Source organism: Ranitomeya variabilis, chromosome 1, assembly GCF_051348905.1.
Source record: "Ranitomeya variabilis isolate aRanVar5 chromosome 1, aRanVar5.hap1, whole genome shotgun sequence".
Classification (NCBI taxonomy): domain Eukaryota; kingdom Metazoa; phylum Chordata; class Amphibia; order Anura; family Dendrobatidae; genus Ranitomeya; species Ranitomeya variabilis.
The window spans coordinates 86,007,394-86,028,921 of NC_135232.1; the positions used below are offsets into that span (position 1 = coordinate 86,007,394).

The 21,528-nt window shown below is 41.3% G+C and overlaps 1 protein-coding gene across 3 annotated transcripts in view; it reads right to left on the reverse strand.

Moving 5' to 3' along the window:
• Positions 1–21,528, reverse strand: part of PDE4D (phosphodiesterase 4D) — a 1,072,650-nt gene that overhangs the window by 572,247 nt on the left and 478,875 nt on the right. Inside the window, exon 1 of one of the 3 annotated variants that reach the window (XM_077285817.1) lies at positions 8,204–10,517. The exons of the other annotated variants lie outside the window; for them this stretch is intronic. Within the exon in view, the coding sequence (XP_077141932.1) occupies positions 8,204–8,250 (47 nt within the window). The 5' untranslated portion in view covers positions 8,251–10,517. Of the gene's footprint in view, positions 1–8,203; positions 10,518–21,528 lie in introns of those variants that run through there. 3 annotated transcript variants of the gene reach the window in all.

Here is a 21,528-nt window from a genome sequence, read left to right on the forward strand (position 1 = left end):
ATTCATCAGGGGAGTTTCAAAAGTCCATGAGCTAAATTTGCCCAAATATACAGAGATTGAAGATATCAGCAGTGGCTGTATACCATCCGAGAATAGAGATATTTCCGTGTGGCAGTCTGCCACAATCAGTGACAACACAGACCTCCACATAATATGATGGCACCCCACACAGCCCTCCATACAGTATAATTGCTCTAGATAAAGTTAAACTGACCCCCTCACCACTCCAAACAGTATGATGGCCTCAACACATCTCTTCAAACAGAATGATGGTCCCAACACAACCCTCCACGCTGAATAATATCCCCCACTTACCCTCCGAACAGCATACTGGCCCCCATACAACCTCCACACAGTTTCATGGACCCCACACAAATCTTCACACTGTATAACTGTTTGAATACAGTATAATGACACCTCAGTAGCCATCCAAACAGCATTTTGGCCCCCACAAAACCCTCCAAACAGTATAATGGTCCCATATAGCCTTGCAAACAGTATAATGGCCGTCACATAGCTCTCCAAACAGTATAATGGTCTCTACATTGACCAGTAAACAGTTTAATGGCCCCCACATAGCCCTCCAAACAGTATAATGCTCTCTACATAGACCTGTAAACAGTATAATGGCCCCCACATAGCCTTCAAATCAGTATACTGGCCCCCACCTAGTCCTGCAAACAATATAATGGTCCTAACATTGCTCTCCAAACAGTATAATGGCCCCTTACATAGCCCTACAAACAGTATAATGCCCCCCCCCCAAAAAAAAAACCTTCTCTCCGCTCCCCCAGCTGCTCTGGTCTCTGCAGCATGTGGTCTGAAGCCCTGCACTTCTCGGCTCAGAAAGCGCAAACTAGTGACGTCACAATTCCTCTGGTCTGAGATGTCAGAGCTCAGATGCAGAAGGAAAATGATGGAGTAAGGAGCTGCTGACTGCTTCCTGTTCCTTCATTGCTATCAACTATTTCAGCATCCAGGCACTGCCTAACCCCCCAGTCCCGATTTACAGGCCCTATAGGAGCCATGTGGTCTCCATTATTGGCGGTACACCACTGCCTCACAATTCCTAGTTGTCCACCAATTCCAGATCGTAATCCAGATCTAACATTCTAACCTATCTAGTACATACATGACAAATGTTATAACCAAATATTCACAACCTGCCGTCCCTCACCACAATGAATATCAAAGCGAACTATATAACTCGCTGTGCGCTCCTTACGGAAGAGGACATGATTCACATCTGACATCCAGATGGAAAAATGAAGAAAACTTCCAGCTTTGCTTTACTGTCAAAAAAGGACACTGTCCATGTAAAGTGTACAGCTGACACTAACTGGTACTAGAAAGTTGTTAATATTCATTGCGTGTCAGAGCCAGGACTGACATAATTCAGAGAGTACTGTAAATGGATGTGACAATAAGACCTAATCAAATATTTCCTGCAATGTTCAGCAGAAAAGTCAGGAGTCACACAATAAAACAAGGATTAAATTATCCGAGAAGCATGACATGTCTGCTGTCCAGCATCAATTTTTATCTTCCTCCTCCACTGTCAATCTAATTTTTTTCACCACATTTATCAATCTACTCAGCTGTTATTTTTCCTGGTAATGGAACTACATATACCTATCTATTTCTAATATCCATAATCTACGTATCTATCTATAATATTTAAATGATCTATCTACTAATCTATCTTTTTCTAATATCTATCTACTGCAACTCTAATATCTATCATCTATCTATAATATATAATTACCTAATTCTATTTTACATCCACTTTAATATTGATCTAATTACTAAATAATTTCAGTACCTATCTAATATGTATCTGTCCATCTATCTATCTATTATCTATCTAATATCTATCTATCTAATATCTATCTATCCATCCATCTATAGCTATCTAATATCTATGTATTATCTATCTAATATTTATCTATATTTCTAGCTATCAATCTAATATCTATCTATTATCTATCTAATATCTATATATTATCCATCTAATATCTCTTTCTATCTAATATCTATTATCAATCTACTATCACCCCTACCTTCTGTCTCTTCCCCACTATCCCATAGAATGTAAGTCCGCAAGGACAGGGTTCTCTCCCCTCTGTACCAGTGTGTCACTGTAAACCTGTTTACTGTAAATGATATCTATAACCCTGTATGTAACCCCTTTCTCATGTACAGCACCATGGAATTAATGGCGCTATATAAATAAATAATAATAATAAATAATATCTAATATCTATCTAATATCTATTATCTATCTATCTATTTTCTATCTCATATCTATATATGTTTTTTTTCTATCATTTATCTAATATCTGTCTATCTAATATTTATCTATTATCTATCTATTATCTATCTAATATCTATTTATCTATATCCATCTATCTATCTATCTATCTATCTATCTATCTATTATCTATCTACTATCTACCTAATATCTATCTATCAAATATCTATCTATTATCTATCTAATATCTATAATTAATCTAATATCTATGTAATATCTATCTATCTAATATTTATCTATTATCTATCTGTCTATCTATCTATCTATCTATCTATCTATCTATCTATCTATCTATTATCTGTCTAATATCTATCTATTATCTATCTAATATATATCTATCTATTTTAGTAAAAACATAATGGCTGCCTTCTTCCAAAAATACTCTACGTATCACACCTGTCCATAGATTGTGGGTGTTATTGCAGTCCAGCTTCATTCACTTCAATAGAGCTACCCTACTACTCCAGACATGACCTATGGGCAGGTGTGGGTGGCACGGTTTCTGAAAGAAATGAGTCTTTTTTACCCACATCATGCACATCCATGAATTTGCTAATGGTCCTGCAGCAGCATCCCCCTCCTTCCCCCAATTGTTTGAATTTTCTACAAATTCAATACATTATCTTAACATGGGAGCAGTCCCTTGATAGATCACATTATAACCACTGGGGGGACAGACACAAACACACAGCATACACATTTCATGATAGAGTAATGAAAAGTCATGTTTTTTTAAGCTGGTAGTCTCACATTTCACATCTCTAGATATGATGAGCTAAAGAGCAAATATAATGAAGGACAAATCTGTACATGTCAGAGAAGCACGGTACTTCCAATAATAACACCATATTAGAAAATTGCTTTCATTGAAATCAGCTGTGGGTCCACATTTGGATAATTGTGCACGCTACTTTCCAACATCACGCTCTAAAAAGTAGTTTTTAGACATATAATTCTATGAGGCAGTGTGGCAGTATATAAAATTACTCCTAAAGGGGTTGTTTCACCATTAAATATCATATTAATTGTGTAGATATATAAGACTATTTTCTATTTACATTTTGTTAAAATATCCAGTAAGGAGGTACGGCTTTTATGACTTACATGTTACAGCGCCACCTGCAGTTCAAATGTATAGTAATATGTGTTCCGCTAATTAGCTGAGTGCTGGTGGTCACACATTCTCACTTACTCCCTACAAAGCCAGGTCTCTGCATAGTGGAAGAAAAAAAAGATTTTTCCTGCTTAGTTTAAAGGTGTCAGTATTGTGTATGATACACAGTATATTGGATACACAATATTGACGCCTTTAAACTAAGCAGGAAAAATCTTTTTTTTTCTACCACTATACCTGAATAAAATCAGTCTCCTTCCCCCTCTGGCATCCAACAATACATCTGCAGTGAAAGCAAGCAATGTCAGCTGCCAGACGGGGAAGGAGACTGATTTTATTCAGTGACTATTCCCAGCAGAACAGATGAGCAGAGAGTAGATCCAAAGAAACACACACAGGAGCGAAAAAAAAAGAGAAATAGATTTTTTTTATTCTTGAAGCTCTACCAATAATTTTAATTGCTAGATGACCTATGGTGTAAATTTTCACGATAGGTCACTAAGCAAAGTATGAACTCAGCTCAGGAACTAAGTTAAGGGAATGTCAGAATTGCAATTTTGTGATTGATGCATTTCCCCCTCCCCCCAAAAAAAGAGTTGAAAACATATATACCCCAAAATGGTAACAGTATAAACCTCAGCTTATGGCACAAAGAACAAACTCTTACACAATTCCATAGATGGAAAAATAACAAAATTCAAGTCTCATAAAGAACTTTTTTTTTTACAAATCTGAAATTTTGTCACCATAAAAATTATCAAAATAACGGGACAGGTGCAATTTTTTCTTTTTGCAACGCGCTTGGAATTTTTTTTTCCTATTTTCCAGTACATCGAATGGTGTCATTCAAAATTACAACTTGTCCCCCCCCAAAAAAAATATTTCTCATCTGACTATATTTACGGGAAAAATATAAAATGTATGGCTTTTGGAACAAGGGGAGGAGAAAAAAATATGAAAGGTCAAAAACAAAATATTCCCTGGTCATTAAAAGGTTCCAATAGCTCTCAATAGATATTCTGGACTTTCGATATGACAATTAGTCATGGCGTAACTCTTATAAGGGTAGATTTTTGGAAGCTGCAGTAGAGGCTATATGTACTTTTCATTTTTTTTTAGTTGTTCCCCTGCAGTATTGTTTGTCAGTGTCATGGTCTATATGTAAAGAGTTGAGGAACTGTCAGTAACTATACAGCCTTGAGATAAAGAAGTAACACGGGCCGGTGTTTCTTTAACAGTAATTACCAGGCGAGGAGTGCGCTTCTATTGGGCAACAATACAAAGTACAAAGTCATTACAACCAAAGGCGTTATTTCTGGTGCGGCCAGACGCCAGGAGCACTTATCACATCGAGGAGTTACGTATCACCTACTATTATTGTTGTAACATTCTCAAGATAAAATTTATGGCGTATTGACACAATCAGATCACAGAGAGAAGAAGGAGTATTCTACGTCAGACCTGTGTCACAGACCCGGAGAACCCACTGTGAGAACCCACTGCAGCCACTTTGGAGTACAATACACATACTCGGTGGTACCAACAATGACAATAAACCAAAAACTGAAAAAAACAAAGTTATGGGGTTTCTAAAAATCGCCTTCTACGAGCGCAGTCACACTGAATGTGTTTACGGAGGTAGTTAGAGTTTTGTTAAACCACAGTGATGTGATGTTAAACTTTATGGCACAGATCCGCAGAATGTGGCAGTGATGGTCTGGTGATGGTCTGGTGATGGTCTGGTGATGGTCTGGTGATGGTCTGGTGATGGTCTAGTGAGCAACACAACCCATTAATGCATTTCCAAGCAAAGTGCAACATGTATTTATGCCACCATGTCTGGTTTTACCGATGATCCAGCACATATCCTTCATCCTTTGCCTGGAGATTTATTCATTAAAAGCTATCACTTATTATTACATATTGGTGGGCTCATTAATGGAACCCCAGACCAATCCTGACAGCAGGATTCGGAAATAATCAGTAGAGCAGTAGAGTGGTATATCAGAAGAACGTATTGGGCAGCACAGTGGCTCAGTGGTTAGCACTATTGGGGTCCGGGGGTTAAAATCTCAGCAAGGACAACATCTGCAAGGAGTTTGTATGTTCCCATGTTTCTGTGGGTTTCCTCTGGGTTCTCCGGTTTCCTCCCATACTCCAACGACAAACTGATAGGAAATCTAGATTGTGAGCCCCAATGGGGAAATCATAATAAATAAAATATTGGGATGGCATGGATCTCAAACATCACTAGAATACATACAGTATTGTGCTCCACATCTATGGGACTGCTGGAGATTGCCAAGTTCAGTGCTCAACTTTTTCCCCACAGAGGAGAACTGAAGCAGGATTATACATGTATTTAAAGGGACTGTTAGCACAGAATGACTGTTCAAACCAAGTACTGTGGCAGGACCAATTATATGTAAATACACCTTCCCACCTGCTTGGCTTACATCAATCTCTTCCCTTCTCTGGCTCTGTGAAGCCAGAGCTGTCAATCAAGTAATGGGTGGAGATAGAGGGAAAATAAGCAGGTGAGAAGGTGTATGTAAATGACTGGCCCCGCTATGAAGCACCAAGCGGCGGGAGCTGGTTTGAACAGTCATCCTATGCTGACAGAGTCCCTTTAAGAGCCCCATTCTTGGGATCACTAGGGGTAATAGCAATCAGACCCTCACAAATCCACAAGTCATCACCTATCCTAATAATTGTGAAGTTCCAATAAATGTACATTAATTGACCAGTGTCTTCAAATAACACAATACCTTTACACCAATTGACTTGTAGACTTGAAAGAAAAGAGTCAGCACTCACCGTTCCGGGTGGTGATTCTTTATTCACAAACAGGTAAAAACATTGCGGTGCGGGAGAAGAGGTGGAGACAAAGTAGGACAAGCGTTGCGAGTGCTGCCTCTTTTCTTTCTGGACATTTAGGCTGCCATCACACTAGCAGTATTTGGTCAGTATTTTACATCAGTATCTGTAAGCCAAAACCAGGAGTGGGTGATAAATACAGAAGTGGTGCATATGTTTCTATTATACTTTTCTTCTAATTGTTCCACTCCTGGTTTTGGCTGACAAATACTGATGTAAAATACCAAATACTGCTAGTGTGACGGCAGCCTTACGCTACACTTTTGTCTTCCTGGCACCCTGTACAACGGGTTTCTCCATACCAATTGTTCCAGGATTTGCCTTGCTCAGGTGCTTTGGGACCTGCCTTCCTGCCTGGTGCTGGGTCATATTCTGCCCTCTACCCATTGATCGAATTGTAGACTTGGCCACTGATTTTCATTGACACCACAGTGTTGGCGAGTCTCATTGATTCAGGTGTTATCAGCAATACTTTAATGTCTATCGTGCCTGACAGACCATTCTGCATTAAGTAGCGGGCTTGTGACCAGAACAGGCACATGATTTCCATCTTTCTTTGACAGGCCACATTCACCGTCAAGCTTTGTTTACTGCAAAACTCAGAGTTAACACAATCACATGAACCTCCGACCTAACAAACATGCCTCCTAAAATAAGCTTTGGAGAATTTATAGAAAAATTCAGCCAGAGACTGTAGGCTATTCTACACCAAACAGAACATGTTTTGGCCTTTGAGGACCTTGCATGGTCCTCCGAAGCTTGCTGTACAACCCGGCTTCTTCCAATAAGACCTCTGCAGTCGGTGATGGGACGAGATGTCAATAAAGTAGTCCAGGGTATAAAGAGCACCGGCATCCTGCCTGCTGGAGGGTGTGGATGATTGACAGTCCCAAAAATTGACAGGCCCAGACTGTGCACACGCCCTTCTACCACACAGCTTTTCTGCTGTAATATTAGATCAGCAAAGGGGGCACCGTAGTAAGCCGGAGGCCGCCAGTTTCAGAGCAGCGCTTACAAGCTCTGAGCAAAAGCTTGCAAGCACTGTGCTCCTTGTGTAGGAAACCAGCCACCACTGATACACAGCATTGGTGGCCGGTAAACTAAACAATGAGCAGTAAACTATAAAATCCAACTCATTTTTGAGATATTGCTTGATTTACAAGCACTTTTGCCCGTTTATCAAGATGAGATGACCCTTTTCATATTTTATTTCTTAATACCCCAATTTTTTCTAAACCATCAATTTGTAGAAAGGGCTGTAGATTCCCCCCCCAATATCATAATAGAGTGGTCAAACAGATTTCGATATTCTTAGCAATTACATTCCATTTTTGGGGATTTTACAAAGCAAATTATGTTCAAACCTCCAGTAACATAATATATACTGCAAACATTACAAAGAGTCATAACCCCTTCTACATATATATGACGGCCGTAAAAAAAAAAAAAAAAAACATGTTGGGAACTGAAAAGAATGATAACATATAAATGATAAGTTAACACGACGTCACTGACATCTGTACAATGATTTCGACACGGGAATGTATTCCAAAAGGGATGAAGCCGACGTTCCCCTCATCTCTCTGCAGGACCGGCCTGCCTTATCTGATCATTTTCTGCAAATAACATTGCAGAGAAGCAGAACCAACTCAGGTCACGGTGTAACACGCTGATGAATTGATACGTTCTTTACTTACCTTTTTTTTTTTTAACCCAAAATGCAGACTTTTCGATTTTCCATTTTCTGAAATTTCTTTTCATTTCCCCCAAGGTTGCACATTTCCTAGTTTTCAATTGCTCAGTGTAACACAGCAGTAATACAAGACTTGACATTTCATTACATTCCCCCCCCTCGTATTTTTTTTTTCTCTGACCAGCTGAAGGTTATATCAACTGCTTACCATATCCAAGAATGTCTCCGAAAAGGAAAATTATTGACGTGCATCATTTTCACAGGGCCTGCTACATTAACTTCCCAGATGTTCTGTTCCTTTCACAATTTCAATGGATTTAATCCAAAATCTAACAGCGACGCTGCCGGAGTCATAGGTTATTGCCAGTAATATATTCCATGAACACATCAATGTCCAGGAGGTGAAGAACAGATTATCACAGTGATTCACGGGCATCGGTCCATCCATTTATGCCCCAACGTTCAGTTTGGCAAACAAACAAAATTGCCCAAAATATATGTAAAAAAAAAAAGAAAAGTTAAACGAAGCTCAGGCATTAATTAGCCTTGTGCGGTGATGAATAAACCTGTATTGCAGAAGATAGTTAGTCACATCGGTGATTTGGGCTGTGCAAGCCTCACGGGAGTTACCAAAATTATCTCCAACTTGAAATTGCTTTGCCATATTGCCCGGGGAAATTTCTTTCCTCTTCTTGGTAAAATCCAAGCTCGTTTACGTCCATGTAAACTATGTTTTTTTTTTTTGTTTCTTGCAAGGTGGCAAACAGGCTATAAATATAGCTGGTGCTTCTTCGTAGGTTGCCTCTCCTTACAGATCCGGGTTCCTATGTCTTTCCTGTTGCTGTCATGTGCCCATTCCTATATGACGCTGGACCTCATAAAAGGCTGGATACTCCCCTGCAATAAAATGACTAAACTATTGATCTTCTTTGATGCTTGCGGTCATTTACATATCTCAGAGCCATATTAACGCCTTCTGATAAAACTGCAAGGTGGGGGATAAGATCATAGGTGCCAGTCACATGCCAATGTTAAATCCCATTCATGAATTCTGCTGCCAGGAGTCATTGTACTTGAAGATCTGACCTGAGCTCTTCGTAGGGTGCGATCCTTCGGAATAGTTGCCAGGTTAGAAGTTCTTGGTTTTTTTTAATTTTCCAGGTTCACCTTGCTATATAGTTCCTTGATTGCAGCTCCGGACTCTTGCACACTCGATGGCACTGTACTCTTGCTCTGCAGCAGAATGGGCTCCAGCCTGCAGTGAGAGCTGCCTGATAGAGGATGAGCTAGCATCGAGGGGGTCCTCTAGGTGGGTTCCCAGCACTCCGCATATTCCAATGCCCACGACAGAGAGAATGATAAAGCATCCTGGATGAGCGGAATATGAAAATGACTCAGTAAGAAAATAGGAAGTTATTTTCTTCCATCATTCATGTGTATACTTAACTCCTTCAAGCAGGATCATCCATAGCACCATACGGTTAATTTTTAGCCTGAAATTTATTCCAATTTTCTTTCTTGTGGAAATTATTCATGATTTATTTTGATTTTACCGAATTCAAAAGCTTAATGCAAATATCAGTCTCTCATCTCAGAAGACGCAGTGATAGACGTGGTCGCTGACTCTTCTTATTGCATCCAAAATAAGGAAGGAGAACAGGAGGGAGAACTTAATTATATGGTGTAAGAATGAAGGTATATCTTATCCAAAAAAGCTGTGCTTTTAGGAACTATGGAAACCAGGAAAACATTTTTTTCTGTAAAAGCATATTTGCGAACTGGGAGGGTCCTGGAAAAATTGGAGACCTCCGTAAGAGTTGTCAAATCTCCCAGTTACTGATTAAACCCCTTATAATCTGTCAAAGGTGGTTTCAAGAGGCTTTGGTGCCAATCAAAGGCCCCATACGCATTACATATCTGTTGGCCGAACACCAATCGTTCGGCTGATGGCCATCTCAGCCAACTTTTCCATATGCAGATGAGCTCCTATGTTCTCCATGAGAAAACCGCCAGCTTACATGTCAGCCGATGACCCATCTCCAGGAGAACAAAGATCAGTAGTCCAAAATCAGACATTCAGACATTCCCCATCAGCATCTCCATTGATCAATCAGCCGGCGCTCCCATACAGAGAGTTTTCAGCCGAACCTGTCAATATCAGTGGCTTTGGCCAACATTAGTCTAATGTGTATTGGCGCCTTGAGGGTATATTTGCTCTGCATTTTTTTCAGCTGCTTTTTGAGCAGGTTCACTTGAAAAAAAATTACAGGTAAAAGCTCAATAAAAATCCAAAGAACATTCCTATTAATTTGTATGGAAAAACGACTTGCTGCTCATATGTTCAGCTTTTTAAATGTATCAAGCTTTCATAGATGCCAAGCATTTAAATAAAGTAATACGTACATTTATCTGGCATTTTCTGCTAGGAAGACATTCAATACTTTTCAAAAGAAGTCAATGGGAAGGCAAAAAGATACCCGGAAGAAGCCTGTTAGCATTTCCTCAGCAAAAAAAGGCCAATGTTTTTCTTCACTGTTTAACAGATTTAAAAACAAGTCCATAAAAAAGACACTCAAAAAACGCTAAAAAAATGCAGGTGGGAAAAAAATGCAGAAAAAGCGCTCAGGAGTCAGGAATCAACCACAAAAAAAGATGCTTCAAGTTTACAAAGATGCAGAGAAAATGAGCGATTCCTGAAGATGCACAGCCAGTAGCGTAGCTACCGAGGGGGCCATCGTTCCGGGGCCCGGTGCTCAGAGGGGGCCCACCCGAAGCTACGCTACTGTAACTGCATGGGCGCGCGCAGCACACTGATACAGTTACCTTCTGCGACACAGCAGGGAGAACCGATCTCCCTGCTCTGCCTCCTGCTATGGGGCCCCTGAGCAGGCTGGGGGTGCCCAGTGCCAGTAGTGAGCCCCCCTGCCCGTCACCGCACTGATGAGGGAAGGAGCGCTGCACTGCGCTCTTCATCCCCCTGTCAGCATCTGGCCGACGCTGATAGTGGGGGTGATGAAGTCACCACCTGGCGCACGCTGTCAGAAGATGAGCGGGAGGTCGGAGCACCGCTGAAACAAGGTGGAAGAGAGGTGAGTATTTATTTATTGTTATTTTTATGGGGGCTGCCTTATACTTCAGGATCTGCCTTTAGGGGGGCTGCCTTATACTTCAGGATCTGCCTATAAGGGTGCTGCCTTAAACTTCAGGATCTGCCTATAGGGGGGCTGCCTTATACTTCAGGATCTGCCTATAAGGGTGCTGCCTTAAACTTCAGGATCTGCCTATAGGGGGGCTGCCTTATACTTCTGGATCTACCTATTGGGGGGCTGCCTTATACTTCACGATCTGCCTATAGGGGGGCTGCCTTATACTTCAGGATCTGCCTATAGGGGGGCTGCCTTATACTTCAGGATTTGCCCATAGGGGGCTGCCTTATACTTCGGGATCTGCCTATAGGGGGGCTGCCTTATACTTCAGGATCTGCCTATAGGGGGGCTGCCTTATACTTCAGGATATGCCTATAGGGGGCTGCCTTATACTTCAGGATCTGCCTATAGGGGGCTGCCTTATACTTCAGGATCTGCCTATAGGGGGGCTGCCTTATACTTCAGGATCTGCCTATAGGGGCTGCCTTATACTTCAGGATCTGCCTATAGGAGGCTGCCTTATACTTCAGGATCTGACTATATGGGTGCTGCCTTATACCTCAGAATCTGCCTATGGGGGTACTGCCTTTTACTACAGGGTCTGCCTATGGGGTGCTGTCTTATACTACAGGGTCTTCCTATGGGGTGCTGCCTTTTACTACAGGGTCTGCCTATGGGGTGCTGCCTTTTACTACAAGGTCTGCCTATGGGTTGCTTCCTTATACTACAGGGTCTGCCTATGGGGTGCTGCCTTTTACTAGAGTCTGCCTATGACGGGCTACCTTATACTACAGGGTCTGTCTATATGTGTGCTGCTTTATACTACAGGATCTGCCTATAGGGTGCTGCCTTATACTACAGGGTCTGCCTATGGGGTGCTGTTTTATACTGCAGGGTCTACCTATGGGGTGCTGTCTTATACTACAGGGCCTGCCTATGGGGGTGCTGTCTTGTGCTATAGAGTCTGCCTACAGGTTCTGCCTTGTGCTATAGAGTAGGCCTATGGGGAGTGCATTATACTATATGGAGTCCTATGGGGAGTGCATTATACTATATGGAGGCTTATGGTAAGTGCATTATACTATATGGAGACTTATGGGGAGTGCATTATACTATATTTAGGATGATCTGGTGCATTATACTATATGGAAGCCATCTAGTGGGCCATCATACAGTGTGGAGATTACAGTGAAGGGGCCATCATACAGTGTTGGAGCCATCAAACAGTTTGGGGGCTACTAAGGGGTCAGTATACTGTGTGGATGGTACTATACAGTGAGGGGGCATTATACTGTATAGGTGAGCTATACAGGGGGGCAGACTTGGGACATTATTAAATGTAAAGTGGGCACTTCTTGTTATGGGAATCTCAGGTTACTGTGACTATCAGAGGAGCACACAGGGCAATATTACTTTCTAGGGAGCAAAATGTTGGCACTGTTTTCTAGGGCACTTGCACCCTGCATTACTATATTCTAGATTGTTGCTTTAGAATTTAGAAGGCACAGAGAACCACACAGCAGGTACAGTAATAGGGACACATATGGAAGCAGAGGCTCAGTATTGGGGTATCAGGTGCAGTAATAGGGACACATACGGCAGCAGCGGCTCAGTATTGGGGTGTAAGCAGGATGAGGAGTTTTTGCAGGTTGGGAATAAATGGTGATGGGGCTGGAATATGAGAAGTGAAACGTGTCTTTGTTGTATTCTCTGCAGACGAGTCGTGGCTGGAAGAAGTTGTCATGTCGGTCTGGGCCAGATGGAAAAGATGGGAAAAGTGAACGATTCCATCAGGGACCATCAGCGGTAAGTCATTATCTGTAACTGTGCAGTGATCTGTTATATGTTCTGTAGGGCTGGTATCTACCTCTGACCATATGGCGGTAATATCCATGTTGGTCTTTACATAGAGATTATCTTCAGTAACAGCAAGGTCATCTGCTGAGGTTCTCCTCCACTTATTAGGGCGCGTCACCAAATTGTAATGAACGTTACCTGGTTAGGGGCCCACTCAGAAGCTTCACGCCCCCTGAACCAAAACCCTAGCTACGCCTCTGTGCCCAGCCTTAGGTGGCTTGGAAGAGGACTGGAGGGGTATAGCCTAAAAAGGAGTAAAGGGTAAAAGGAAAGATTTATAAATGACAACATAAAGGAGTAAATTAAATTCAGGACCTGGATTTTTATGGAGTAGCAGGTAGGTTAGTATTGGGACCTGCCTCTTATCTTCTATACTCTCCAACTGATGATAAAAATTCCCAATGATTGCACAACGTTAAGTTTTACTGTATGAGACACTACTCAGACCTTCAGTTGGTCAACTCAAGAGCGGGAAGGAGTATCCGAGATCTCCAAAGAGCTTGAGCTCCCCCAATAAACTCTAAGCTGGACCAGCCAAGAATAAAGGTCTCAGACTACCAAAGCACACTGAGCATAGAGTACTCCGAGGAGCCGACGGCCAGTTTCCAGAAGTATTTGCGTCTGGTTTTTAATGTAATTGTCTCGGTTGGTGTGAATGTTCTTCTTGAGGAAAGTATCTCTCCCAAGCAATGGCAATCCCATTAGCTAATTTATCAAGGATATTTTGCACAATTTGAGCCAAAAACTGTCTTTTGTGAATATCACCACTATTTAATCTGAGGGTAGCATAAAATGGGGCAAGTGAGCCTGATTTCAGTGATGTGTCACTTATTAGGCTTTATGTTGTCGTGTGAATACAATCAGGGTTTTATCAGAAGGAGATTCTCACTACAGGACTAGGTCTCAAGTGCACAGCAGTCAGGCTAATCTGTGCAGTCACGCCCCCACAATGATTGGCTGCTTGCTAACAATGTATAGTGTTCAGTGATGTGGGCGAGGTTATGCACAGCTCAGTATTCATAGCTCTGATATGACAGGAATTCCATCAAAACTACACCAAGTAGTCCGGTAAGGGAGCTATCGTTGGTATCAGGCTCTCTTACCCTATATTATGCTGTTCCTGTAATAAATTTATCAAACACCACATGCTAAAACAGCATCTCTAAAAGTTAGACAGTGTTGATAAATGTGCCCCAAAGTCTGCAATAGGATATCAGGATTAAAAAAAGGGTCAGCTTTTTTTTTTTTTGCCTGAAAGAGCAGCAGACTTGTCCATTGGATATGTCCAGATTTAATGCTCAGCTTAACGGCCTCAAATAACGATGAGCTGCAATACTAGACACAGCCAACGAACAACTGTGGCACTATTTCTGGGAAAAAGAAGCAAAGCTATTTTGTTTCCCATCCTGAACCTCATTTATTGTTTAAATATTATCTTCACTCAATGGTCAAATGTCTGAAACATAATTTTTTTGACAATGAATCTCATCAGATACAGTAAATGTGTCCTTTCACATTCACATCAAGCACCAGCTCCCAGTGGGGCTTCCGATCTAATTCTGTATTCTACAATTGTGCAGATCCTTGGAGTAATTTCGTGAAGCTCAGAAGTCAGGAAACTGGAGCACCCAAAGGAATCACGGGCAAACATCTGGAGTAGAGATGAGCGTATATGTTAGGAGAACGATCTCTGTATCTGAATTTGCCATAGTCATGCCATATTGGTACCCAATTCATGCCTATTTTATGTTTCACGATCATTTCCGAACATATTCATTCATCTCTACTCATTGACTTCAATGGTGTTCGGCTATGTTCGGCGAATATTGCAAATACAATATTCGCCGGCAATTATAATCCGAACCGAATATTGAAAAATTTGCTCATCTCTAATCTGAAGAACAAATCTGCAAAAGTTCTTCTCGCAGAACTTGTACCCGTGACCCCTGATATTGCATAATGGTAAGAAGTGAGCCCCCATTCTGACCAAGAAAGAAAACTCTGCTCAGCTCGGACTGAACTCCTTTGTTGGTTTCGTGCTGGTCTCCGGTACAAGCAGGAGGATCTGCTGCTGATGCCCTTTCTAGAATCCGGGAAGAGTGTTGACAACCAGGCAGCTATTTTTGTAATAAGCCGATCAGCAAGTTCATTGATGAGGCCGGAAGGTTCTATGTAAGGACCATTACCCTCATGTCTACATATCTCATCAGTGAGCTGGACGCCGTACCAACAAACCCATTAGATAAATACATATCAAATATTTAGATAGCAATGTACAAATGATAGTTATCACTGGAAGTATTCATGTTCTCAAGCTCCCAAATGAGACCCGAGAGTAAATGAATATTTATGAGCACTCTATCTAAAAAAGGTTATGGTGATAATGGTACAACCATTAGGGCAGTAAAAGAAAATGGGTCTTTTTATCACACTGCCCCCTTTTATGTTAGCTGATCACCACAGGTCTGGTTTCTGGTACTCCAAGCAAACATATGTAGCTTAACATAGCATTCATTCGACTGTCTATGTAATACATGGGCATATTAAAGAGTGAATGAACTTTTATTTTAATAATTATATCAAGTATGGAAAGTTAAAGCACTCCTCCCATCAAAGTTTTTATCCTCATAATATATTGCAGTCATCATATTATATAGCACTGTCTACTTACATTTGCTCATTTTGCCTTTCAACAGCTAATTCTTCTTTTTTTCCATTAGGTCTATGACATCACGTGATTAGAGACTGATTAGCTGAATCCTTCTAAGCTCTGTGTAGAAACAGGAGGTCAATCTTCCCTGCATGTGTCATAAGTCACTGCAAAAGTCAATGGTGGGGGAGGAGGGAGCAGCTAAGTCAAGAGTTGAAGAGGGAAATTATATTTTCTGTTTCCAGTTGGAGCAAAAAAAGAGAAGAATTAGCTGGGTAGAAAGTCAAAATGAGCAATTGTAAGCACATAGTGTTGTATAAAATGGTAATTGCAATATATTAAGAGGATAAAAACTTTGATGGGAGGAGGAGGAGTGCTTCTTTAAAAAAGTTAATATCATTAGCCAGTTTGGCTTTTTTTCTATTCAAAAACAGTCCTAAAGTGCCATCCTAAGACCTGCTCTTCCTCTTTTTGCTTGCCTTTTTTGGTTTTGATTCAGTTAGACTCATCAGGTTATGTGGATCCTCCAAGTCCAAAGTCCAGGTGGGAACTGGGCTGTGGGCATCGGTGCAGCAGATTCGTAGGGCACGCAGGATACAGACAGCTTATGTACAGAATACTGCAGGCAGCTAGGCAGAGTGCAGGAAACCACAGACAGGTGGGAGACATCCATGAGACCGCAGACCAGTAGGCAGGAAATATAAGGAGACCACAGGCAGGAAGAGTACAGGAAAAAGCAGCCACGCAGAGCACGTCCAGGAGACCACAGACAAGTAGGCGGGAGACGTAAGGATTTTACATGAACAACATCCAATAGTGGACTTGCCACCTCCAAATATACTAAATATACCAAGAACACACCCAAATAATAAGAGGTGAAAAAGAGGCATAAGCAATTAAATTTAGGACATGATACTTTTATTAGACAAAAAAACATAATATTAAAAACACAAGACAAGGGAATTCAAACAGAATACTGATGAAACATACAACAAAGGAGAAAAAGAGGACACAACTGCATGGCACTATAACACCTTTTGAGATTAATTAGTATTTATGGGAACCAGCCCTAAAAAATACACATAGATATAAAGTGGCACATGCACACTAGAGAGTTATGACTGAAAAAACCGCATCATTATAATGCCAATAGCACCCAATGACTAACTTGCAGTTTAGTATCTATCAGATTACAAGCTACAAAGTGCCTAGTGCTACAATGTTACAGTACTCAAAAAGGTATTATTTGTTTTTGTATAATTACAATGGTAATCTGAACTATAATGATGTAAAAAATACCAAAATGTCCGCACTACTTAGGCTACACTAAAAATGCTCAGTGCAAAAATAAATCACAAATGCAATCCCAAGTAGTAGCAGTTTACAAAGTGCTTAATGCTGCATGACATACCCCTATTTGAAGAAGCTATTATGGCGAAACGGCGCTGTCGGGGTTACTGATGGACATACAAAGAAAGGCACATATATATGTGAGTACAATAGGTTCTCTGCTGTTACAATTTTCTATTTCATTGTTAGCTACCTCTTGCACTAGACACCTTCAGGTGATCTGAGGAGGTATAGGCACATTGACACTTTGTCTTTTTGAGAGCTTAGATCACTATGTTAATGATTCTGTTTAAATTACCGCAATAATGCAGCATTAAGCACTTTGTAAACTGCTACTACTTGGGATTGCATTTGTGATTTATTTTTGCACTGAGCATTTTTAGTGTAGCCTAAGTAGTGCGGACATTATGGTATTTTTTACATCATTATAGTTCAGATTACCATTGTAATTATACAAAAACAAATAATACCTTTTTGAGTACTGTAACATTGTAGCACTAGGCACTTTGTAGCTTGTAATCTGATAGATACTAAACTGCAAGTTAGTCATTGGGTGCTATTGGCATTATAATGATGCGGTTTTTTCAGTCATAACTCTCTAGTGTGCATGTGCCACTTTATATCTATGTGTATTTTTTAGGGCTGGTTCCCATAAATACTAATTAATCTCAAAAGGTGTTATAGTGCCATGCAGTTGTGTCCTCTTTTTCTCCTTTGTTGTATGTTTCATCAGTATTCTGTTTGAATTCCCTTGTCTTGTGTTTTTAATATTATGTTTTTTTGTCTAATAAAAGTATCATGTCCTAAATTTAATTGCTTATGCCTCTTTTTCACCTCTTATTATTTGGGTGTGTTCTTGGTATATTTGGGAGACGTAAGGAGACTGCAGGCAGGCAGAGTGCAGTAACAGTAGGCAAGAGGAAGATGTCTATGACATAGCAGGCAGGCAGGTTTAGTGCAGGGAACCACAGGCAGGCCAGAGACGTCCAGGAAACTACAGACAGAAACTAAACTGGTTAAGGTGTATATAGCAAGCCAGAATCTAGCAACACAAGTCTTGGTACCAAGACACCCAAGTGTGTGTCTTGGTGAGCCTTATATAGACCCGGATAGATGCTCACGCTCACATGGGATCACACAGGGTCATCTGCAAAGCCCGACATGGAGCACAACAGAGTCTAGCAGACCAGGGCGAGGAAAGCAAGGCACAGATCCGGGACAGGTGCCTAACAGATTCAAGATCAGTCCTTTAGGAGGCACTTTAGGAGGTTGGACAATCCTGTGGTCTCCTCATGGTGCTCTATTGATTAGTTTTCTAATTCCTGCAGTGAAGCCGGTCATTGTTGCACTTCGATTTAATTTTAAAAATTTGCCTTATTTGCTTCTTATAGCCTTTGTATGGCACTGTCTATTGCTGACTGCAAAATAACTTAAAGTGGTTGACCGATTTTGATATATTGATGACATATTCACAGGATAGGTGATCAATATCAGATGTGTTGGGGTTGTAAGTTGACTGCCGGACACATGGTTGATGGGAGGTATGTATCATGGAGGTGGTCTTCCTCTGTGTTGTAAACCAGAAATAGTGCTCTAGTACACATAGTACTAAGAGGCTTGTTAGTGCAGCCAGGCCAGGTTTATGGGCAGCTGGAGAGGTTGGCGTGCCTGGCTGCTCATATATTCCACCCCTTGGTGTGGTTCATGCTATTGGAACCGTTTACTGTGTTTTGTCTGCACTGAAAGGCCGTTTATTTCCTTTGCTTGTGGTGTGGTTTATGTGGAATGAAACAAACCAGCCAATCTTGTACATAGAAATGGTTCCTGTGATACCTCATCCTGTGGACAAGTGAGTTGCATCGACATGAGCTCCAACACCCAGCACCTCACCGATCAGCTTTGCACTATAGAACACCTCCTATTCTAAAGTTATGGACAGCACAGGTCATCAATGTGACGGGACAACCCCTTTAACTGAGAATTCATCAGTGAGTTTGTTTTCACGTGAGTTTTTAATACCAACCATCCTTCTTTTGCGCTGTTCTTATCTGATTTATTACCATATTAAAGGGTAATTTTTTACAAATTTTTTTTTTCACTTATTAGTTTATGTTAAAAAGGTTATTGTGAGCCTGGGGTATCCAGTTCACCGATATAGATGGAGCCAGGCACCATTTTACTGTACACCAGAGCTGTACATTGGTAACAATTTCCCTCTATCACCTATAGACTGTGGAGCCCAGATCACAGTAATTACCAGTGAATGCTAGCAAGGTCTGGGCACCAGCGCTGCAATGGTGATTTCATCCAGTGACATGTACACATCAATAAATGAAGTCCTCGCCACAGCTCTAGTGCCTGGACCTGATGAGCACTCTTGGCAAAAACCGTGATCTGAGCGGAGCAGTGATGTCGTTGCATCTGCTGTGCTCAGATCACAATAATAACTGATGAATGCTCATCAGCTCCTTGCGCCAGCAATGCAGTGGTGGCTCCATCCAGACTCGTGAGTACATGCCAATGGATGAAATCATAAATGCTGATGAATCAGGCTTTGTGGAGCACAGGCTTTTGAAGGTGAATGGTGCAAATTTTTGATTGAAACCCAGTAACAAAAAATATTTTTTTAGCCCAAAATACCTTCATTTAAATACAAAAACACTGCTCCTGACGGGTGACTGTATCATCTATTCTCCTCTACAATTGCTTCTTGTGGAGGATACACAGACACAGGGGACATCATATAGCGGCATTTGTAGCACCAACAGTTTTATCCGCATGAGCTCTAAGTGAATCTATTTTATAGATTTAAAGTGGTTGCCTTACCTGCAAGGCATCTTTTAGTATCTAAGCTACTGTAGCATGGCCAGTAAATCAACCCTTGGTTATCAGCTGTTAACATTGGGGAAGTTGTGGACAACAATACATTTTTCGGTCAGATTTTGAATGGATGTCCATTAAATACATGGACAGGTCGTGTCCACCATGGTGGAAGGCAGCTGACACTTGCCAGCTCTCTATTCTGGCTCACAGACGGATCCACTATGTAAAGCACATGCCTCCTTGATGGGAAGGTAGACACGGGGTTATCCAGGTAAGACAATCCTTGAAATACAGAGGGTTCCCAATGGTTTGTAAACAGCCCGTTAGGATCACAAGAAATTATCATCATCATATATGAGAATAACGATGTTTCTGCAACTTGTGGATTGGTTCTTGCAAACCTAATTCAGATGAATGGGACTCTAGTAGAAGTTTCAGGAACAAATCTACCAAGTGTGAACCAAAATAGAAAAAATACTGCAGAGCCACAAGGAATGTGGAGAGGAGCTGCAGCAAGAGATTACTGCAGCTGCAGAAGCTAAGCAGAGCAGAGCCACAAGGAATGTGGAGAGGAGCTGCAGCAAGAGGTTTCTGCAGCAGCAGAAGCTAAGCAGAGCAGAACGGAGCGGAACCGCAGAGAGTGCGGAGCAGAGGTAAAGCCATAAAGGTACAGAGCAGGCAGAGCCGCAAGAGTGCAGAGCATAAGCAGACTGAGAACACAAGGAAAGACAACAGGGAACGAAGCCACAGACAAGGCTGAGATAAGACAAAGTAGAGACAAGGCAATGGAACAAGACACAAGGACAAAGAGACCAGGAAATTCTGCCTCCTGGAGGGCGGACAACAAGATCAAGGCAATAACACAGAGAAAAGCCTCCAGAGAGGGAGTAACTCAGAGCAAGGCCTGGCAAACTCAGCAGCTAAACACAAACTGAGCTAACATATTGCACAGGCCCAGTCCACTGGGTGGAACTGCACTAAATACTGGAGGCCTCCTGGCAATTGGTCAGGAACAGATTAGACAGATGCACCTGATTCCTATAAGATCCAGAGATTTCAGGCGCCGCCCCCCTATGCACACAGCCAGGAAGCATGCAGAGAGCAGAGACACAGAACATGGAGCTGGCATGAAACAGAAACAACATCATGGCCTGGAGCAGTTGGTAAGATAGTGTGAGAGATGAGAGGCCATGCCATGATGCCAGCAGAGTTGTTACAATTATACATTCGGGATATGTTTCTTATTTATGCACATACAAGAAACCCTTTCACTTGTTATGTTTGCAGCTCTTTAGGAGACATGAAAATGCATACGATTTGTCCAAGACAGAAGATGGACAAGGTTGATAGAAACTCATACAAATATCTGTCGAAATAACAAATATCTTTGTTTCTTGTAGTGTCGGATCTGTCCATACAGAACATGGACAACCAATAATCTGGATGTCCACCATGTAATTCTACATCTCCAGTTGGCCATGTCACCCCAGCCGAAAATCAGCAATTTCTAGAAAATATTCTTCATTTTTTTTTTTTTTTACTAAAAAGCAGATGTTTTCCATTCTGTGGATGATTTGCTGTATTTTTTTCCATCCCTGCATATACATTATATTGCTTATAGCATATATTGTGCTCATTGGGGTATGTGCAGTAAAAAAGAATTGCCACATGTGTAATTGTCAAATACCGAAGTTTGGATAAAGATCA